General features: G+C 35.4%; 2 protein-coding genes across 7 annotated transcripts; one reads left to right on the top strand and one right to left on the bottom strand.

Annotated features, from left to right (window-relative positions):
- The first annotated feature begins 2,609 nt into the window (after positions 1 to 2,609).
- LOC120068397 (homeobox protein HAT3.1) lies at positions 2,610 to 20,157 on the top strand. 6 transcript variants are annotated; one of them, XR_005479200.1, is made up of 10 exons: positions 2,629 to 2,929; positions 4,791 to 6,379; positions 7,014 to 7,179; positions 7,316 to 7,439; positions 7,529 to 7,641; positions 7,728 to 8,300; positions 15,295 to 15,621; positions 16,327 to 16,416; positions 16,495 to 17,028; positions 20,027 to 20,157. XR_005479200.1 is itself a non-coding variant. In XM_039020186.1 (9 exons), the coding sequence occupies exons 2-9, from the start codon at positions 5,112 to 5,114 to the stop codon at positions 16,509 to 16,511; spliced, it is 2,670 nt and encodes an 889-aa protein (XP_038876114.1). In that variant the 5' UTR covers positions 2,610 to 2,929; positions 4,791 to 5,111; the 3' UTR covers positions 16,512 to 16,641. The 6 variants fall into 6 exon arrangements, 4 of the variants coding, with proteins under 4 accessions (XP_038876114.1, XP_038876090.1, XP_038876083.1 ...); XR_005479198.1 differs by lacking the exon at positions 20,027 to 20,157 and adding an exon at positions 17,339 to 17,701 and having other exon boundaries at positions 2,630 to 2,929; XM_039020186.1 differs by lacking the exon at positions 20,027 to 20,157 and having other exon boundaries at positions 2,610 to 2,929; positions 16,503 to 16,641.
- LOC120068428 (zinc finger protein 7-like) lies at positions 17,893 to 19,158 on the bottom strand. The gene has a single exon (XM_039020198.1). It carries the CDS (start codon positions 18,755 to 18,757, stop codon positions 18,173 to 18,175), a length of 585 nt encoding a protein of 194 aa, XP_038876126.1. The 5' UTR covers positions 18,758 to 19,158; the 3' UTR covers positions 17,893 to 18,172.
- Positions 20,158 to 20,604: the final 447 nt, after the last annotated feature.

Raw genomic sequence — 20,604 nt, 5'->3', positions numbered from 1 at the left:
CATTTGGTTTTATGGAAATTGAAAAATTACAAAATTTACAAAAAAATGGAAAAGTTGGATTTTTCCATTATCATCTTCAACTAGCTCACACAAAACCCACTTACTTTTGCTTCATTAACTTCAAACATGAGTTGCATTTCATGGAGTCATCTTCTTTGCATGTTAACCTACAATAAATAAAGAAGGTTGAAGTGGAATTGGAGCATGCATTCAAAGAGTTTTTTTAAAAAAATTCGAGCTGAAGAATTGTTCTTCAAAGTGGGTTATAGCAATGAACTACTCTCCTAGTTTCCTTCCGTTCAAGCTGTTCTTGAGTCCCACAACTCATTCTAAAGCTCCAAGAGGATAGTGGGGAAGATGTTTAGGTGGTTCACAACAAGTTTTGGAGAAGATAATAGCTGAGAATCAAGATCTTGAAGAGTTCTACAAAGATATGACTTCAAACCCTCTTATATTAGATGAACATGCTTTAGTTTATGCAAAAATTAATGAATTAGAGTGCTTATTGATCTTTGTTACTTCCACTGCATGTTGATATACTCTTACACCTGTCGTATCCGTATCTCGTATCTGTATTCGTATATGTACTTCATAGACTGGGAGATATTCTAAAAAGTGAGAGAACCATATATCTTATTATTAATATATATAAAAGATACTGAAGATATTGATTAATTCTTAATATCAATGTTAAACGAGTATTTTAATCTTTGATTTTATGCCTGTTTCGTGTAAGGCATTACACTTATAAAAAGTAAATATTTGAATGAAATAAAGTAACAATGGTATTGACAAAAAATATAACAATTTTCCTTTTGGAATTAAAGTGATGGAAGACTAAACCTAAAAAAAAGATGGCCAAGGTTGGATACATGAGATGCCATTTGGAAAACTATTAAGTTGAAAAGTTATTTCCAAAATTGAATGATTTTAGGTAAAGGGAAGTAGAAATCTTTGCTTGTTGGTTTGGCATCATTAGACTTCATAAAGCTATTTCAAAAGCCTTCATTGTCTGCAACAGTTAGATACAAGTCCTTTTCAATGCCAAACATTTTACTTTATATAATTTTGTATTGTTATTTGATTAAACAAGGGTAACCAATAAAGTATAATCTTTATATATCCATGCCCCTTGTTTTGGTTGGAGATTCCAAGGTTCATTTTTAGATCCTAAAATCCTTCCTCTCCACACCAACAATAAAGTTATATACACATCAAATAAAAGAAAAGTTCCAAAAGTTATACATGTAACTTGGTCGTTCTTTTTATTTATCTATGTCTCGTCGTCTTCTAAGAATCATATCTAGCCACAACATGCATAATCTCTCAAAATTGTGTCTCACTTCTAAGAAACCACCTAAAGGAAGGAATTTCTTTTCTTTCTTGTTTGTTTTTTCTTACTATAAAAAGACACATAGTGAATTATGTCATTTGTTATCATATAGGCGAGAATGCTTTGGAATTTGAACCGATTTCAAATTAGGGTAAATTATAAATTTATTTAATGAACTTCGAAGTTTGTGTCTATTTTGATCTATAAACTTTCAAAAGCGTTAATAAGTCTTTAAACATTCGTTTTTCTGTCAAATAGATACATAAACTTCAAAAAGGTTTTCAATAGGTATTCTTAACCCTTCAATTTTGTGTCCTAGATCCTTGAGTTTTCAATTTTGTGTTGAATAGATTTATGATCTATTCGATACTTTTAGAAAAGTATTGATAGACATAAAATTTAATGTTCATAATTTTGTTAGATATAAAATTCAAATATATATATATATAATACATTAATTAATTTTTAAAAAATGTCTATTAAACATTTTGAAAATTCAAGGATCCAATTAGATAATGTTGAAAATTCAAAGATGATCAAATGAATATAAAATTCGATGCTCAATAATAGAACTTTGAAATTTAACATTTAAAATTATCAAATGAATATAAAACTCGATGCTCACAAAATTTAACATTTAAAATTATGTTTTTAAGTAGAAAAAAAGAATTTTATGACTAAAGCCATCCAATAATTTTATTCTAAGTTACTTATTTAATCTAGCCATATTTAAAATTTGTATCAATAAATAAAAAATTAAGAGTCTATATTAATAAACATATCATTTTCTTTTCCAACTAAAATGTTTCAAATTGTTTTATTTCCAAATAAAACAAAGAATTTTGTTGAGAGTTTCCCTTGACAATGCACTAGCAGGCCCAAGCCTAAGGAAAAACCAAGGGCTGCATCGAATTCGCATTTTTAAAAAGGAAAAGTCAAACCTTCGAATTCTTGATCAATGAATCGAGCTCGCCATTGATACTTTACAACTTTGGAGGTTATCCATCCTGACACCACTAACGTTACATGTAGGACAGCTCCTGTAACACTTCTAGACTAAAGAAGTGGGCCGAAGGAGCACTGAAGGCCTGTGCCAACAAATTTAAAATAATTTTGGATTCATTTCAGGAATTTTCTAGCTAGATCTAAGAGTTGCAAAAGAAGAATATGGGCAGCAAGAAGTTCAGAAGCTCCTACAATGGAATGGGCCTAGGCCCATAAAGAGAAAGATTGGGCCGAAAAAGGAGAAAGTAAAAAATGGGCCAAAAGAGATGGAGATGGAGCCCAGAATGAGACGCAATACAATATGATTATGAGCGGCAGTAGCGGAAGGCAGATGCAGACGGTGCGCGTGAAGGCTGGGCAAAATGCACCGAGTAACAACGGTGGCCCAGATTTGGAGGACTCTGAGACAAAGCCGCTTTATTCTCTCCTCCAGCTGCTGAGAACACAACGAAGAACCAAGAACAACCACCACCACCACCACCATCGCTAAATTTCTTACTCTTTTCTTCCAAAAACTCCATTAACAAACATCTCCACCGCCTTACAAGATCCCTCTTTCACGGACAATACTATGCTCTTCACCAGCACCAGGTATCTTCTCTCCATAGGTTTTTTTCTTGTCTTTTCTATTACGTTCTTGGATATCTGCTAGATTCTCTTTGTTTCTTGTCAATTCGCCCCGAAAAGGAAATGGAGTTTCTGAAGTTAATACATTGCCTTGTTCTTCTTCTCTTCGAATGCTTATCTCGTTAATTGCATTTGTTTCTTCTCTTTCCTTTTTCCTACTTTTCCGTTTTGTTTGCTTGACTTTCGGAGATAGAGGCGTAATGATTCGGGAGTTCTGTTTTCTTTTCTTTCTTTTTTTTTTTTTTCCGACTTGCTGTCTCTCCTTGTTGAAATATTATACCGGGGACTAATATTTTATTCTTGAAGAATTTCATTGCTAAAATCGATTTTATAAAGTTGAGCTTAAGTTTTTTCCCCCTTGGAAGCTCTGTTTCACGTTATTGGAGTTATTTGTGAGTTTGGACGTGCAGATTTCTGAGGTAGGAGTTGGAGTACGAGCCAACCTGAGCTGAGCTTATGGTTGGCCATTTGTAACTCCCATCGAGCTTCGCCCTCCGTTTTTTTTTCTTTCCTTTTTGCAATATAATATTCTGAAATTATGAATTCCAATTTCTAGAAATGGATAGTATTGAATGGCTGTCTTGCTCACCATTATGTATATTGAGAATTGAAATTATGAATACTGAAAAGGGAACAAATCGGATATTATCATGTGTTGTTACACTAGTATTTTATGGATTTGATGATTAGTGCCTTAGACATTCATTCTTTTAGATGGTCTGTTCAGGTTTGAATTGACGTAGTGTCTTTATTTAAAAATTTCATCTTTTATTCGATGTGTTAGAAGATGTACATCCTATTATCAGGAAGCTTAACTATTAACGGCAAGTTGACTATTCACCATGAAGATGCTTTGATAGCTTAACTAGTTAAGTCCACAGTTTTTCTTGTTGTTTCCCTACTTTTGATAATTCATTCATTGTTGCATGTTATGAGTGAGTGACTATCAGTTTTTCTTGTTGTTTCCCTACTTTTGATAATTCATTCATTGTTGCATGTTATGAGTGAGTGACTATGGTGCTAAGTGAACCTGTATCTGTTTTTTCTTGTGAGTTACCTTATCATTCTTTTAGTAATGCCATCTATCAATCAAATCTATCAAAATAATTATGGTGACAATAATGATGATAATAATGCATGCTGTTTTCTGTATCAAAGGGGATTTGACATGGTTTTGAGTTTTTGTAAGTTGTTTCCAGATTTCCATTCCTTAATTCATTCTTCCATTTACCTATATATTATGGAATGAAAATTTCATGCACAATTTAACAATATAATGAATAATGTTTAAATTATTTTATTTGTTTTCTATAACTTTGTTATTCGAACTTCATTTTTTCTGGTTTTTTATATCTTAATGAAACTAAATTTTAGGCAGTTATATTATAAAGAATTTCAAGAATTACTGGCGGTCAGATGAATTTGTTTGTACTCTCTCACAAAAAATAAATTAAAATAAAATAAATGACTTTTTCTGAGTATACCTTTTAATCTATCTCAAAATTGGATATCTGTTCAGTTCATAAATTAATGTTATAAGGACAAATTCGTCACAGTAGAAGCTGAGTTCATATATATTTTGGTAATTTTGCCTCTTGAATTTATCTTATAAAGAGAATATTTTAAGATTATTTTCTAGTAACATAGTTTTTTATTCAATCTTGATTGAAAATTTCCTATAGTTAATATTTGCTGACACTTTCTGGAATTCTGAAATCAAAGAGGATTGTAGAACCCAAAAATACCTCTTGAATTTTATTATTTATCACTACTAGCCTTATATCCTTCAAGATGGCTGATGTTGGTCATCTTGGTGTCTCTCCAGTGCCTGATAGTCAACACTGATGAATATCCGTGGAGAATTTCGGTGAGGGGAGTGCTTGAGGTGGTCCATAACGTATGTAGAATAAATATTCAGTACATAGAAAAGGAAAATTGCTGCTCCTTGGAAATTGTAGAAATTGAAAAAATTAACTCCAAAATGATTTAGTAGGAACTAACCTTTTAATCTCCAAAAGTGATGAGCAAGAATCTACATTATTTTAGTGGTTGATTCTTTGGCCTTAAGTCTGAGCAACCCCTAGTTGATGTAATCAGGAGCAGGAGTAGTCAAACTGGAGTCTAGCTGATATTCTTAGGGGACAATATGGAAGAAAGAGATGAAAATACTGATACAGAATTCAGACCTAATGATAATGCTGAAGCCGTACAAGAAGCCAAGGCCAGTGACAACATGGAAGGAAGAGATGAAAATAGTGATACAGAATCAAGACCTAATCATAGTGCTGAAGCCGTACAAGAAGCCAAGGCCAGCGACAATATGGAAGGAAGAGATGAAAATACTGATACAGAATCAAGACCTAATAATAGTGCTGAAGCTGTACAAGAAGCCAAGGCCAGTGACAATATGGAAGGAAGAGATGAAAATACTGATACAGAATCAAGACCTAATAATAGTGCTGAAGCCGTACAAGAAGCCAAGGCCAGTGACAATATGGAAGGAACAGATGAAAATACTGATACAGAATCAAGATGTAATATTAGTGCTGTAGCCGTACAAGAAGCCAAGGCTAGTGACAATATGGAAGAAAGAGATGAAAATACTGATACAGAATCAAGACCTAATAATAGTGCTGAACCCGTACAAGAAGCCAAGGCCAGTGTTGAAGTTGAAGTGCTAACTTGTCTTTCAAATGAGCCAATGCATTCAGGTTATCAGGAATTGGGAACAACTCCGGAGTATTCCAGCAAAACTGACGGTCCAGATGAAGAAAAACCAGGGGTCCAGCAGAATATGGAACTTGGTTCGGGATATTTGCTTAGTGAGTTGTTAGAAAAAGATAATCAGACTGTCTCTAACCATGCTGACAATGATCAAGTTGAAGCAGGCAATTTATTATCTAGTGATAAAGATACTGAAAATTTAAAATTACCTATTGAAGTTGAGACAACAACTCTTCTTAATGAGTGCTCGGAACTTCCAGTTGAAGATGTCAACAAAAATCATATTGAACAGATGAACCCTCCTATTGAAGATTTAACTCAAAATAATTCTATCCAAAATTTAGAAAAAATTCCCAGTAATTCGCAACAATTGGGTCGCAAGGATAAGGGAATTTTGAAATCAAAAAAGACAAATTATAGGTTAAGGTCCCTTGTAAGCAGTGACAGAGTTTTGCGTTCAAGGACCCAAGAGAAAGCTAAAGCTCCTGAACCAAGTAATTACTTGAATAATTTTACTGCTGAAGAGGGAAAAAGGAAGAAGAAGAAGAAAAAGAGAAATATACAAGGAAAGGAAGCAAGAGTTGATGAGTATTCATCAATCAGGAAACAGTTGAGATATTTACTGAACCGCATCGGATATGAACAGAGCTTGATTGAAGCTTACTCTAGTGAAGGCTGGAAAGGGTTCAGGTATGTATTTTCCCCTTTATGGGTTTTTAGATCGACTGTGTCCTGATACTGTCTTGTATTACTTTGTCTTTGCTGATTTTGACAGATGGTCATTGGCTCATTGTGTAAACAGCTCTACTGATTTCTATTTCTGTGGTGTTTGTATTCTTTGAGATATTCCCCACCCCCTTTCTCTCTCTCACATAAAAGCTCTTTATAGGTCTCTACCCCATGGTAGAGAGTGGATCTGGTTAAAAGCTGACAGGTTTGCAGCCTTACAGCCTTATGTAGTTCCTCAGCACTGGATTTAGTACACTTGTTGATTGTTTCATATTTAGCAGCTATTATTTACAACTGGCCACTCTGTTTTCTTCAATGCTTTCAAGAATTATGATTTTGTCCAAGTCAGACTTCTAGAGCTCCTGCTGATAATAAACATAGAAGTTAATTTATTGTTATTTCATCCTCACATGAAGCGGATAGAAATTTCTATGCACTACAACTATATTTTTGGATCAGTATTGAACTTTTTGTTATAATTTGATTTTGTTTTAGTCATCAATGTATCCTATGATTATTTATCTTCTCATTTCATCTATCATAATGGATGTAATGAAATGCGTGGCATCTGCTGATCATTATTATAACCATGCAGCTCAGATAAATTGAAGCCCGAAAAGGAACTTCAGCGGGCATCAAATGAAATAATGCAACGCAAATTGAAGATAAGAGATCTATTTCAACGTATTGACGCACTTTGTGCTGAAGGGAGGCTTTCTGAATCTTTATTCGATTCTGAAGGACAGATAGACAGCGAGGATGTAGGGGGATATCATTTTAAATTTAATTTTTACCAGATGTTATCTTTTGATTTATTCTGCATAAAATTTGGCTTTGTTGAAGCATCTGCTTTTTGTGATAAATGACTTACATTGTGAACTTCTGACCTTGTATCAGATATTTTGTGCAAAATGTGGATCCAAAGAACTGTCCCTTGAGAATGACATCATATTATGTGATGGTATTTGTGATCGTGGGTTCCATCAGTTCTGTTTAGAACCACCTTTGCTAAATACAGACAGTAATATTCTCACTGTCAACTAGATACTAAAAAGTCGATTTTGTCTCTCAAGTAACTTTTTGTTCATGCTCCCTCTTTCCCTCTCACAGTTCCACCGGATGATGAGGGATGGCTATGCCCCGGATGTGATTGTAAAGATGACTGCTTGGATCTGCTCAATGAATTTCAAGGATCAAATCTTTCTATAACTGATACTTGGGAGGTAATTTAATTTTGCAACAAATATTCAAATAGTGCCCTTTTTTTTCCGTTGTTTGTTATATTGTTAGTTTCCTCTACTGTGTGCAGAAAGTCTATCCTGAGGCTGCAGCAGCAGCTGCTGGACAAAATTCTGATCACACCTTAGGTCTTCCTTCAGATGATTCTGAAGATGGCGATTATGATCCTGATGTTCCAGATACTATTGACCAGGACAATGAATCGAGTTCTGATGAATCAAGTTCAAGTTCTGATCAATCAAACTCTGATACATCTGGATATGCTTCTGCTTCTGAGGGATTAGAGGTTCCACCCAATGATGACCAGTACTTAGGTCTCCCTTCTGATGATTCGGAGGATGATGACTATGATCCCAGTGTTCCAGAACTTGATGAAGGTGTTAGAAGGGAAAGTTCAAGTTCTGACTTTACATCTGATTCTGAAGATCTAGCTGCACTTGACAATAACCGTCCTTCCAAAGATGATGACTTTGTGTCTTCCTTAAATAATACTTTGTCTGTGAAAAACTCTAATGGGCAAAGTTCTGGATGCGGTCCTAGCAAGAGTGCACTACATAATGAGTTATCAAGTCTAAAGGATGGTCTTGAACCTGTTTCAGGAAGAAGACAGGTTGAACGGTTGGATTACAAGAAGCTACATGATGTGAGTATTTCATTATAATCATAATGCATTATATTCTTATAAAATTAGAAATTATATTGCTATCTGCCAATTTGTTCTTTGAAGTATATGGGAGACTCTCTCTCAACATTATGCAAACATAGTTCATCGACCATTTGTTTCTTCTTTTAAAGAATATCAGATTGCCCGATTGGAATAATTGATACGTAGGTAACTTCTGTCTTAATCAGCTAACTGAAGCTTAGGTTAATAGCAGGCCTCTTCTTTTGAAAAATTTCAGTACGTTCTACTCTGGATCTTTACTATGGTAGAAAGATGTTCCTTCTCTCTTACAATAGTATTTATAGTACAATTGATTAAAAAGAAAGGGAACCAAATTTTTGGTCCTTCAACTTTTAACTTTCATTTACTTTCAAAATTTACCATTTAAACCATAAATTTTCAGAAATAGGTCAAAACAGGTCAAATTTTCAGAAATGGTTTGCTTTCAACTTTTGTTTTTTTTTTCCTTTTCTTTCTTTTCCCCTGTTCTTTTTCTTTTTTTCTTTTCTCCCTCTCATCTCCTTCACTTTATTTTTCCTTTTTCTTCCCTTCTCCTTTTCTTCCTTTCTTTCTTCTTCCATCCTCTTTTCAAAGGTTGTCACCCTCTCATATCTCTATCGCAACTTTTCTCTCTCCCTCTCTCTTCTATTGTGTACTTTTTTAAAATAAAAAACCGACTGACTGACCCACCCAACAGTTAGTCAATCAACAAAATAAACCATAAAAAATTAGTCGGTTTCCATTTATTGAAAACTGACTAGTTGTTTCAACGTCAATTTCCCCAAAACCAATGTCAACCAACCGATTAACAACCCTAATTAATAAGGCCAAATATACCTATGATCTCGGTAGTTTGGTGTGCTATCTATTTGGTCCTTGCTGTTTCAAAATGCAGCCGTCCTTGCAATTTGGAAATTAGTACTAAATGGTTCCTGAGATCTTTTGATTGTTATTGACTAACAATAAGATGATTAGGTAGTTAAATTGTTGATTAGGTGATTCAGTTATATTACATTAATGTAAAAGTATCTCTTTGGTGACTGGACATCTGAGTTGGTAATTTTCTTTATCTTCTTTCCATTCCCCATTTTTCTTCGGGCAACTTTGTTGGAGACAAGGTTTGCCGCCATACGCTCTCTTGTCTCCACCCTTTTCTTTCTAGTCCTTCGAATGTGTGCTGCCATCACATCTGTTGGGAGTTATCGTTGATAAGTGCCAATATGAATATGAACAATGAAGGGGAAGCTTCCTTTTGTTTCGGACCATATCTAGAAAGAAGGGAGACCTCCTCTCTATTCTCCAAGGATTTGGGCGCCATTCGACAAGGTAGGAGGAGAGAGAAGAGCAACCATCCATTGTCGCTAGCAAAGGCAAAGAAAAGGGGAATGGAAGAGAGAGAAAATTGTCAACACGCCTGATCATTAAAAGTATTATTAAATTAATATAGTATTGCCTAATCATCCAATATAATCGGCTCGCCGCCAAATCATTTTACCATTAGTTAACTTACGAGAACAAGAGTTTAGGAAATGGACATTAACCCCAAACTTTAGGAACCCAAAATGTATTTTATTTTGCCCTAATAATATCAATAAATAATTATTTTTAAAAAGTGTCCAGCTTTCTTTTTTCCAAAAAAAAAAACATTTAGACCTATTTTTTAAGATTCATAATTTAGATAGTAAGATTTGAAAACTTAAGAGGTCAAATAGTCTTAGAAAAGTGTAATATACCTTTAATAAAATCTAATTTTTAATGCAAAAGTTTTTAGACTTTACATTGGACACCAACCAATATTCTCTCTCTTTGGTTACTAAGAGTTACTTTTTATTATCATTTAGGGGCTATTTGGGGTCCTGAGTTGAGTTCTGAAGTCATGAGTATTTGGTGCAATTTTTTCTAACCTAAACAATCTACATCTCTTGTGACAATTTTTTTGAAAATATTTTTATTCAATAATTCTATACATATATTTAAAGAAAATTATGAATCGACTTTTTTAGAAGTATGCATATATTGTTGGGAGTTTCGAAAAATATGGTTTAGAGTTTACTTTCGGATCATGCATTTCATATTTTTTCTTTTAACTTTTTGTTTAACCTTTCAATTGCATGCACATTTTCCCAAGTTTTTAACATTTAATTCAGATGTCAACTTAAAACCTTCATATATATTTTACAATTTTTTACATGCAACCATTGTATTTGAGGGAGACAAAATACTTGTCTCATACAAACAACAAAATTACAATATACTTTCACATTAATGGAATGTATGAGTGTCGATGCACAAAAAAAAAAAAAAAAAAAAAGAAGGTCATCAAGGTTCAGTTCTTTTTATGGCATCTTATGTCAAATTGTAGGTTAGGGTGTATTATGCATGCATGTTGTTGGTGTTGGGAATGCAGTCAAAGTTCCACATTGGCTAGATAAGGGAATGATCATGAGTATACTGGGGAGGACAACTACGAGGCTGTTTGGGCGAAATGAAAAGTAAAATAACGAGGGTTTATGCTCGAAGTGGACAATATCGTACAATTATAGAGATATATAGAGGTTTGTTGCCCTAACAGGTCATATCAGAGCAACACCAAATTTGGACTTAGCCATGTTGGTAGGATCCTTACGTCGAACAGAGAAGTGGAAAGCCTTAGAAGATGCAGTCATGGTGGCATCCATAAGTGGTTGGCACCAAAGGTAGTAGTTCAAGGAGTTGGATATTGGAGGTGGTTGAGGGAGATGATTGTCAGAGGTGGTCTTTGCTACAGGTGGTCGTCGAAAAGCATGTCAGTGGAGTGATTTGGCAATAGTCGCCAATGGTGGTTATAGCCATAGTTGGAGGTCAGAGGTAGTTGCTGGAGTTGTGGTGGCCGTCAGAGCACATCGCCAAAGTTGGTTATCGGTAGTGGCCGGTGGATGGAGTTATTGGAAATGGATTTAGGGGGGGAGGTAAAGATAGAGTTTCTCGATAAATGTGTGAACTTCGATAGTGAATACTATAGAAGCTGGTAGAGTTGAGTCATTAAGTTGGTGGACCAAACATTGGGTTAAGTTTTAACTTAGCTCAACCCATCTCTTAAATCACCAATTGACCCAAAAGCCCTGATGGGTGAAGGTAGATTTAATTATATATCTAACACTCCCCCCCTCACTTGTGGGCTTGAAATATGAAGAAGGCCCAACAAGTGGAAATGAATATTAATTGGGGAAGAAACAACGTTGTAGACGTTTGAACCTTGGATATCCCGAATCAACTTGCTTTGATACCATTTTAAATCACCAATTGACCTAAAAGCTTAAGTTGATGGGTGAAGGTAGATTTGATTATATCATCTAACACCATTGAATGTGATTGGTTTTGAGGTTGAGTCTTCCCCTTCTTCATACCTTGGGCTCCTGTTGGGAGGTAATCTGAGAGCCACGTTTTTTTGGGATCCTATTTTTGAAAAGTTCTGCAAGATACTAGCTTCGTGGAAGAAAGGCTGTTTCTCGGAAGTTGGGAGGTTGACCCTGATTAGATCGGTTCTGAGTGGCATTCCTATTTATTATCTCTCCCTGTGTCGGGCTCCTAGTTTGGTTTGTAAGAGCCTAGACAAGTTGATGAGAGATTTCCTTCGGGAAGGGGTGAATGAAGGGAAGGCTCTCATCTTGTTAGTTGGGAGATGGTTGGTCGGCCTGTTAACCAAAGGTGATTGGAGATAGGCAATCTAAGGATGCGTAACTGATGTAACCTAAGTAGCCTCAAGGAGTAATTGTCCAAGAATCAAGATTGTGAATTTTTTATTAGAATGATAATGTGTTTTATACAAGAGGGGAATGTTCCTATTTAGAGAGTTTTATTACAAGCGGGGATAAAAAGGGAATTAACCTAGAATATTGACTAATTACCCAATTAACTCCTATTCTTCTTACATCATTCTACCCCTCCAAAAAGAGAATTTGTCCTCGAGTTTTAAAAAGAAAAAAATGAAACAATCAAGAAGTAATAAACTCGTTCAATGGCACAAGGCCAAATCAACTTCCAACATTTCGATCAAAGTTATTTCGATTAATGAAGTAAATCCAAGACAAAAAATCCAATATTACCACCAAATAATGAAATTTTCCATTGGCCATAAACCCAAAAAAGAAATTTCCCTCGAGCTCATTCAAAATCGTAATCATAGGAACAATCACAAAAGAATTAGCTTCCGAAGAGACCCCTTCAAGGATCACATTTTCTTCATCTTTTGCTTCAAGTTCTTTGACATTGTGGTAAACGATCTCAAATGCAATCAGAGTGTCGTTCTTGGTCGATTTTTTTATTTTTGCCTCGACGTTTAGAGTTTCGATGTTTGATACCTCTTTTCCATCTTCTTTGTTGGATTTTTCTTCTTCACTTGAGACTACTTCCAAATCAATATTTTCAAATTCTTTTTATCTTCTGCTTCGTTAGCGTGATTTTTGCCCCAGTTGCCTCTATCGATTATATGGGTCTCAACAAAATTTCTCTCAAATTTATCTTCAAGATTTTCTATATGAAAATTTTCCATTCATGATTCTTTTGTTTTTTTCTTCCATATATAAAATCAATCCGTTCTTGAATGAATTGATAATTGATCAATATGATGAGTCATTTTCCAATGAACGTTGGATTCCCTTTGTTGTTTTCTTTATTTCCTCAAATGCTACGGGACCAAAGTAGTCATTTTGTTGGATTCTTGGATATGTTTCAATCGTAGTGGGTATAGGACTCATCCATTGCTTTTCTGGAATTAATTTTTCTTGATCGTGTTTCATAATCAAAAGAGTAATTTCGAGTCTTGAACGTTTTTCTTAGGTTGTAAACATCCACTCTTGATGATTCTTTAATTCATCTAACTTCCAATCTTTATGTCGATTTCTTGAAAAATGGGTTTGATTGGATTATTGGGCCCTTTTTCAATATTGTTGTCTTCTTATTCCATCCTAGAAACATCATTGGAATCATTAGAATCACTAGAATCAAATTTCCAACGTGGATAATGATAGGTTCTTTGAGAAAATCGAGCTTGGGAAAAATTAGTATGTTGGAATTCTTCTTTGAATCACGACCTTACTTGAATAGGATCTGTTCTATAGGTTGTACAATTGTGTCCTTGAGTTCTGAAGGAATTCTTCTTTTGAATCACTTGAGTAAGAATTTCAACATTGTTTTTGGAAGTAAATTTGATTTTCTTGCCCACACCAATTGCTGTATTTTTTCTTAGACATCATTAATCGACAATAGTCCATTCTTGCAAAATCTTGAAAAATTTCTGGTTTCTTCTTTCTTGGAATTTCAAGGGTTTCTCCTAATTAGATGTGGGTTGTTCAGCAATGAGCACAACTCATGAAGCTCCCTTTTGTGATCGGCGTCACCAAGAGTTTTTTGGTCCTCCACCGATGGTAGTCAACGTTGGCCTAGGCAGTTGATCTGATACCAAATGAATGTAGTCTAAGTAGCCTCAAGGAGTAATCGCCCGAAAATCAAGATTATGAATCTTCTATTAGAATGATACTGTGTTTCATAACAGATGGGTGAGGGTAAAAAGGGAATTAACCTAGAATATTGCCTAATTACCCAATTAACCCTTATTCTTCTTACATTAGTAACAAAGCTTTATTGGCGAAGTGGCTTTGGCATTTTGCCCTCGACCCTGAGTCCTTGTGGCATCGGGTTATTGCGAGTAAGCATGGCAACCATCCTTTTGATTACGTCGCCAAAGGGGTGAAAGACATACCGAAATCCGTGGAAAGAAATTTCATTTGAGTTTCTTACTTTTTCTCATATGGTTTGTCGTATTGTGGGTGATGGTAAGGATATGTTTTAAGATCAATGGGTGGGGGGATAGTCTTCTTTGCTATACCTTTCTTCATCTTCTTGGTTTGGTCGGGGAACTCTGTCTTTTTCTTTTGGGTTCCGTTGTCATTTGTCCAATAAGGAAACAATGGAGGTGGCCTCTCTTTTTTCTTTATTGGATGAGTGTACTTTTAGGATTAGGAGGAGGGATATTCGTGTTTGGAGTCCTAATCCTAGTGAATGATTCTCTAGTAAATCTTTCTTCAGGTGGTTGTTGGATCCTTCCCCCATCAGGGAATCGGTTTTTTATGTGGTTTGGAGGATTAAGATACCTAAAAAATTCAGGTTATTCACTTGGCTAGTTTTACTCGGTCGAGTGAACACTTAGATAGGCTTTGCTAGGAAGACCTGGATCTTCTTCTTTGAGACTGTCAGTATGCAAGGACTGCGTGGAGCTACTTTCTGCAAGAGTTTGATGTTAGGATTGCTGGCCAAGGGGACATTCGTGTGATGATCAGGGAGTTCCTCCTCCATTCACCTTTTAGAGAGAGGTCGTTTTTTGGAGTTTGTGGGGGTGTGTGCAGTGTTATGGGATATCGGGGGGAAAGGAACAAAAGTGTTCAAAGGTAGGGATAGAGACCCTTGTGAAGTGTGGTCCTTAGTGAGGTTTCATGTGTCGTTTTGGCCTTCGGTTTCGAAGATTTTTTTTTTTTTTGGGGTAATTATTCCCTGGGGTTTTTTCCATAAACTATTATTTATCAAAATAAACCTTATATTCTTCCAAGCAAAAAATAGAGAGATTTGTTTTCCATGCTTTTAAGTACGTACGGGAGTACGTTCTATTAGTTTTCCCAGGTTGTGGAATGTGAAACAGTAGTAAATGATTTCTCATTCTTTTATCCTCTTGTAAATAATTTTTGTTTCTTTTATTGTTTGTTCTTTGTAGGGAAAAAAAAAATAATAAAATCAAGTGGCCTTATCCCCATCAAGATGTGTTTATGTAATTGTAGCTTATCCATCAAGATGTGTTTATTGTAGCTTTAGTACATCATGTTTATGTGTCTTGTGCATTAAATGTTATATAAGAGAGTCTAGATATTTAACAGGGTTCTTGCTTAGTTTTAGACTAAATGAGTAAAAAATTCCTATTCATTTGCCTATTACATTATTGAAGGAGACATACGGGAATGTTCCTACCGACTCAAGTGACGACACTTACGGGAGTACTTCTATGGACTCAAGTCATGACAGAGGCTGGGATAGTAGTACTAGGAAGAGAGGTCCTGAAAATCTGGTTCTTGCATTGTCAAACAATGGGACTAATGATGATTTAACTAATGTAAAAACTAAACGCAGCCATAAGAGAACTCGTCAAAAGGCAGCTGCTATAAATGTGAATAATTCTGTGACTGAAACTCCTGTAGACACTGCAAAATCTAGTTCTTCTGCTAGGCAAACCACATCATCATCAAATAGAAGACTCAGTCAACCTGCATTGGAGGTAATTTTTCTTCGTCTTTATTTTTCTTTTGTAATTTTTTTTCTTTGAACTGGGGTTTCCTGTTTCCTTCTTTTGTCTTATTTCTCGTGTATGTTTTGTTTTCCATTTTTCGGGTGGGGTTGGGAAATAAGGTTTTATCCAAAGATTTCTCCCGTTGGGTTCCCTTGCAACTTGATTTAAGAATGCATGCTGATGCGTAAAAGATTATATCGAAGGAGATGAATATTGCAGCCATACGATCATTAGATCTATTATATTTGTTGTTTCAAAATAAATATAATGAACGTGTCACTAACATTCAACTCCGAATCCAGTCAAGTCTATCAATTATCAGCCTCCATGACGTTAGTTAGATTAGCTATCAACACCCTTCATGGTCTTTGGACAACTTATTGCGAAATATCAGTTTCCTTGTGCTTGTATAGTTCACTTGGTTTTTAAAACATAAATGCCTTAGATTTTGAAACGCCGGTATGATTTCCACAGAAATACAGAACTAGTTAGTTATGAGTAAGAGGGCCAAACAGCTAAGATGAAAAAGAGACAATGAGATCTTTGTTTCTCTGTTATGAGAAACAAAATGTATTATTAACTCCGATATATCAAGTTTTTTTATGCAGGTCCAACATTTTAATTAGAAGAAAAGATCACTAATTTTTAATTTAATGCCATGCCTTTTTCCTAATATTGTTGCAATTGTTCCAGAGACTTTTTGCATCATTCCAAGAAAATGAGTATCCTAAACGAGCTACAAAGGAGAGTTTGGCACAAGAACTAGGGCTCAGTCTGAAGCAGGTTATGCATTGGGTTCCTTTGAAGTTTTAGCTAAAACTTTATTCTAGTGGAAGGCTCAATTATTTATTCCATTTGCAGGTTAGCAGATGGTTTGAGAACACACGATGGAGCACACGCCATCCCTCAAGCGGTGGTAATAGAGCAAAGAGTTCCTCAAGAATGAGCAATCTGTCATCTAAGGCAAGTGGAGAACTACCCAAGAATGAGCAAGAATCTGGTGCATGTTTCAGAGATACCGATAGTAATGGTGCTCAACATCAAGACTTACCAACGGCAAACAGTTTTGCGACCCCATGTCAAAGCGGGGATACAGGGGATAAGAAATTGGTGACTCGGAAAACTAAAAGGGCAGAATCTTCTGCCACAAAATCCAGAAAACGGAAGAGACCGTCAGATCACATGGCATCACATGCAAAAGACAAGGAGATATCACAAAGGCCTCCTGCCAAGTCACCTAAAGTTAATGAAATCCAAACAGCAGATAGGTTTAAGACAAGGAGGAGGAGATCTATTTAGAGTCTAAAGTTTTGATCGTTCATGGGAAATTCTTCTGACTATCTACTCTCTTTGAAGAATCGCACTAGATCAGATGCGGGCAATGTTTGAAGGGAGGTAATTCCGAGAACAATCCCAATTGTTTGTAGGTCTTTGTGGTCGCATTGATATTCCTCTTATCTAATCCCTCACACATAAATGCTTAATCTTATTTACATAAATCTAGAGTTTGTTGTTAGATATTTATTTGCATTTTCAAGTGAATGCTCTCATCAGACCCTTCTCTTGATATGTGTTAAAAACAATCAATAGCTCCATCCATTTAGTTGGAGAGATCGTTCTGTTAAACAACCTGGCTTTGTTCAGTATGAGATCACATATGAATTCATATCAGCTGGTAGTACTCCATTTCTTGAATCCTCTGCAGGGCCAACTTTGATTTTTGCAAGCTATGCCAACTCGAACACCCCTGGAAAAGAAGCCAGGCAAATAGAACTAGAGAGCTACGACTACCCTTCAGCCTCAAAAACTTTGCTGCAGATAGATCACTTATGCAGCAGCATTGCTCTCAAGTCTAATTTTGACATTGCTTTTGGCGCTTTGATCCATAGTTTAATGTCATCATCCTTAGTGAAATATTTTGCAATTAATCTGGTTATGAGATGTGAACTTTAGGTTCTGCAAAATAGAAACGATGACATTAATGTTGAATGTAGTTCTCTGTACACATTGAAAGCAATCAGATCTCCTGCAGTTGGATCCTACATTTATCAAATTGAATAAGTTGAAATGCTGTCAGCAACTAAAATTGTTATTAAATCCTCCTTTATGTTGATGGAGCTTACTTCCAAGCTTTCTGAATGTTATCATCTTCTAGATCACTGGAAGCTGGAGCTCTAGTTGACCTGTGATTGAGCATTGAAATGTATATGGGACATTTCTCCCTAATAGGAAACCACAGGAAGAGATGACAAAAGCAAGAATCTTTAACTTTCAAATTATTATTGATCTTTTTTCCTTCCCCCTTACGGCCTACTTAGTTTGATGTAATTTATATACTCTAAATCTTAATGTTGAAACAAATCAGGCCTCTTGTGTTTCAACAAGCAGAAGAGATTTAACATTAATGGTGCATTTTCCTGATTTCACATAGGATTCTAACTCTTCCCCTAAAGTTAGTCATGTACTTGATATATATGAATGAACTATTGATCACTATAGGAATGAAGTAGACAAGTCCATATTATTACAACAGACAGAATTAAAGTCGGAGATTCAGATCGAGCTTGAACGGTTCCATTGGTGGTTCTCGTGGTGGTGGTGGCTCTGGGAGAATTTGATGTTGAGCAAAGCGGAAACTTCCTGGCCACATGAAGTCCATGGCATCCCCCAGCATGAAAGGTGCCCATGAACTAGTTTTGATATGATTAAATCTTGCTACTACTGCAGTGTCTTCCCTACCTGGTTTGTGCACAAGTGAATGTGGTTGAACACCAAGTGATCTAACCATAGAATTATGAATTGGAAGACCAAGTAAAGTCATCATTCTGTGGGCTTGGTGTCTTCTAGCTGCACTTCTCTCTCTCTTGTGAGCATTTTGATGGCCTCCTAATGCTTGTGAACTGTAGAATACTCTCTTACAGAAGTTGCATGAAAAGGTTTTGGCTGAAGCTGCAGATCTTTGTGATTCAGTTAAAAGCTGTTTGTTCCTCCCCAAGCTCAAGTTCAGCCACTCCAAAGCTCCAACACCGTCAGGTTGGTCTGTTGCTTCTTCTTCTTCTTCATTTGATTCATCTTGTCCTTTGTTCTCTTTCAATGATTCAATTTGTTCGCCTTGAAAAATCATTGCAAACCCAGATTCCCAAATTAGTAGTAGAGATGATATTGAACTATAAAATGGACAGGATTGCTTGCTGATTCTTTGTCTAATCCTAAAACTACTATTGAAAGCTTGGGTAACAAATTTTGATTCTTGGTTTTCTCCGATGAACAAACATGAGAAAGGCTGTGAGGATCTAAGTGCAAGTTTTGGTATATATGTTGTTTTTGCATTTCTTATCTTCTCATTCTCTCCCGACCATTAGTGGTCCAGTGGACAATGCTTATGTCATCTCTACTGTTTCCCTTTCAAACTAAAGGATTCCCCACTCCCATCAATCTTTCCCTTCCCCAATTTCTCTAATTATACCACTTTTTTTACGTTGGAGATGCTTTCACAAAATCAGATATTCAAACCCACCCTTCAATTATTTACCTCAATCGAATCATTATAGGTTGTTGATCTAGATATCTTTGAAGTTAGGTTCACATCATGTGGCTAACTTATTTAGGATATCGAATATTCTATCAATTTTCTGATTCTAAATATTGTAAGTCAGATGGTTGTCTTGTGAGATTAAATGCATAGTCTATAGTATACTTTAGACGTTTGCGATTATGAAAAAAGGACAGTCAAAGATCGAATTCAAAATCACTTCAATTATTTGCTTCAACCCCACAAAAGGGTGGAAAATGGTTTGGTCAATATCCAAACTTGAGATATTGTTGATTTTTTTCTTGTCTTTGTATTGCTGCCTTCATAGCCACACCTTTAGGAGCAATATACCAACCTTACACAAAAACTACTTTTAGGAAACTTTGATAAAAATACATGATTGAAAGTCGTACAAAACCACAACAATCAATATCAGTCAAAATCTAACAATCTATTTGACTTGTCCCTCCAATGCAACGAAGGAGTGCTTCTTATCCAACACAAGTAAAACGAATCACTTTTACAAACTACTTTTGTGGGATTCTTTCCAAGGCTGATGTTTGTAATACACATCTAAAACCAAGTGATTTCTTTTGGATCCTCATTCTGTTTGGCAAAAGAGAATAAGTAAAGAAAGGGGGAAAAAAAAGGTTGTGAGAAGAAGCATCAGACAAAGCAAATAATAGTGGTTTAAACATCTTTATAGGATAGATGACTTTGCATCCTGACCTAATTGTACATGATTGGGATAATTATGAGTTAGTTTTATTATATATCTGATTATTTATGCTTTCTGTTTTTCCTTTTCATTTAGCATTCAGCCTAACCTTTTTCCCTTGGCCAATCACATGGCTTCTGCAGGCGAAATCCACTCAAGAACCACCTCTTGTTTGCATTTGCTATTAAGTTCTTTCTTTTCATTATAATCTCATGAAAAGGGATGGTAACCCCACAAAGAAAAGATGGTTCTTTTGGCTAGTGAAGGGCAATGTTTCAAAATAATATCTGATTGGATGGTTTACTGTTATACATTTATTATTATTATTACTACTTGTTTATTTTATTTATTTATTTATTATTATTATTTTTGGCTAATAAGTTATTTCTTTTTTCCGCCTTTTTTTTTATCCCTTTTTTTATTCCATTTGGATAACCCTAGGCTAGTTTGGCTTCTAGGTAGATGTTGCTTGTTTTTTTTTTTTTTTAAATATATTTATTACAAGTTAGTTATTGAATTTGGACAGGAAATTGGAAGTACTTATTCATGTCCTCTTGTCTGCAAAATTTTAGGCTAAGACGATCTTTCTCTCCCTGTCTCCTGGAGAGAAGAGAAAGGAAGGAGACATTTGAATCTTTACCTTTCATGAATTTACTAATGTTTAATTCCGTTTGATTTGTTCTTTGCTTTATTTAGTGAATTGACTAGAATTCGTGCTTGT

Source organism: Benincasa hispida, chromosome 1 (genome assembly GCF_009727055.1).
Source record: "Benincasa hispida cultivar B227 chromosome 1, ASM972705v1, whole genome shotgun sequence".
Lineage (NCBI taxonomy): Eukaryota > Viridiplantae > Streptophyta > Magnoliopsida > Cucurbitales > Cucurbitaceae > Benincasa > Benincasa hispida.
The sequence above is the reverse complement of the archived record's forward strand: the minus strand, read 5'-3'. Positions and strand labels throughout refer to the sequence as shown.

Excerpts from the sequence above, each read along its gene's own strand:
- LOC120068428 (XM_039020198.1), bottom strand. The coding sequence starts at position 18,757 with ATGATTTTTCAAGGCGAACAAATTGAATCATTGAAAGAGAACAAAGGA.
- LOC120068397 (XM_039020162.1), top strand. The coding sequence starts at position 5,112 with ATGGAAGAAAGAGATGAAAATACTGATACAGAATTCAGACCTAATGAT. Across the intron at positions 6,380-7,013 it reads GAAGGCTGGAAAGGGTTCAG|CTCAGATAAATTGAAGCCCG; the intron begins GTATGTATTTTC and ends ATAACCATGCAG. Across the intron at positions 8,301-15,294 it reads ATTACAAGAAGCTACATGAT|GAGACATACGGGAATGTTCC; the intron begins GTGAGTATTTCA and ends ACATTATTGAAG.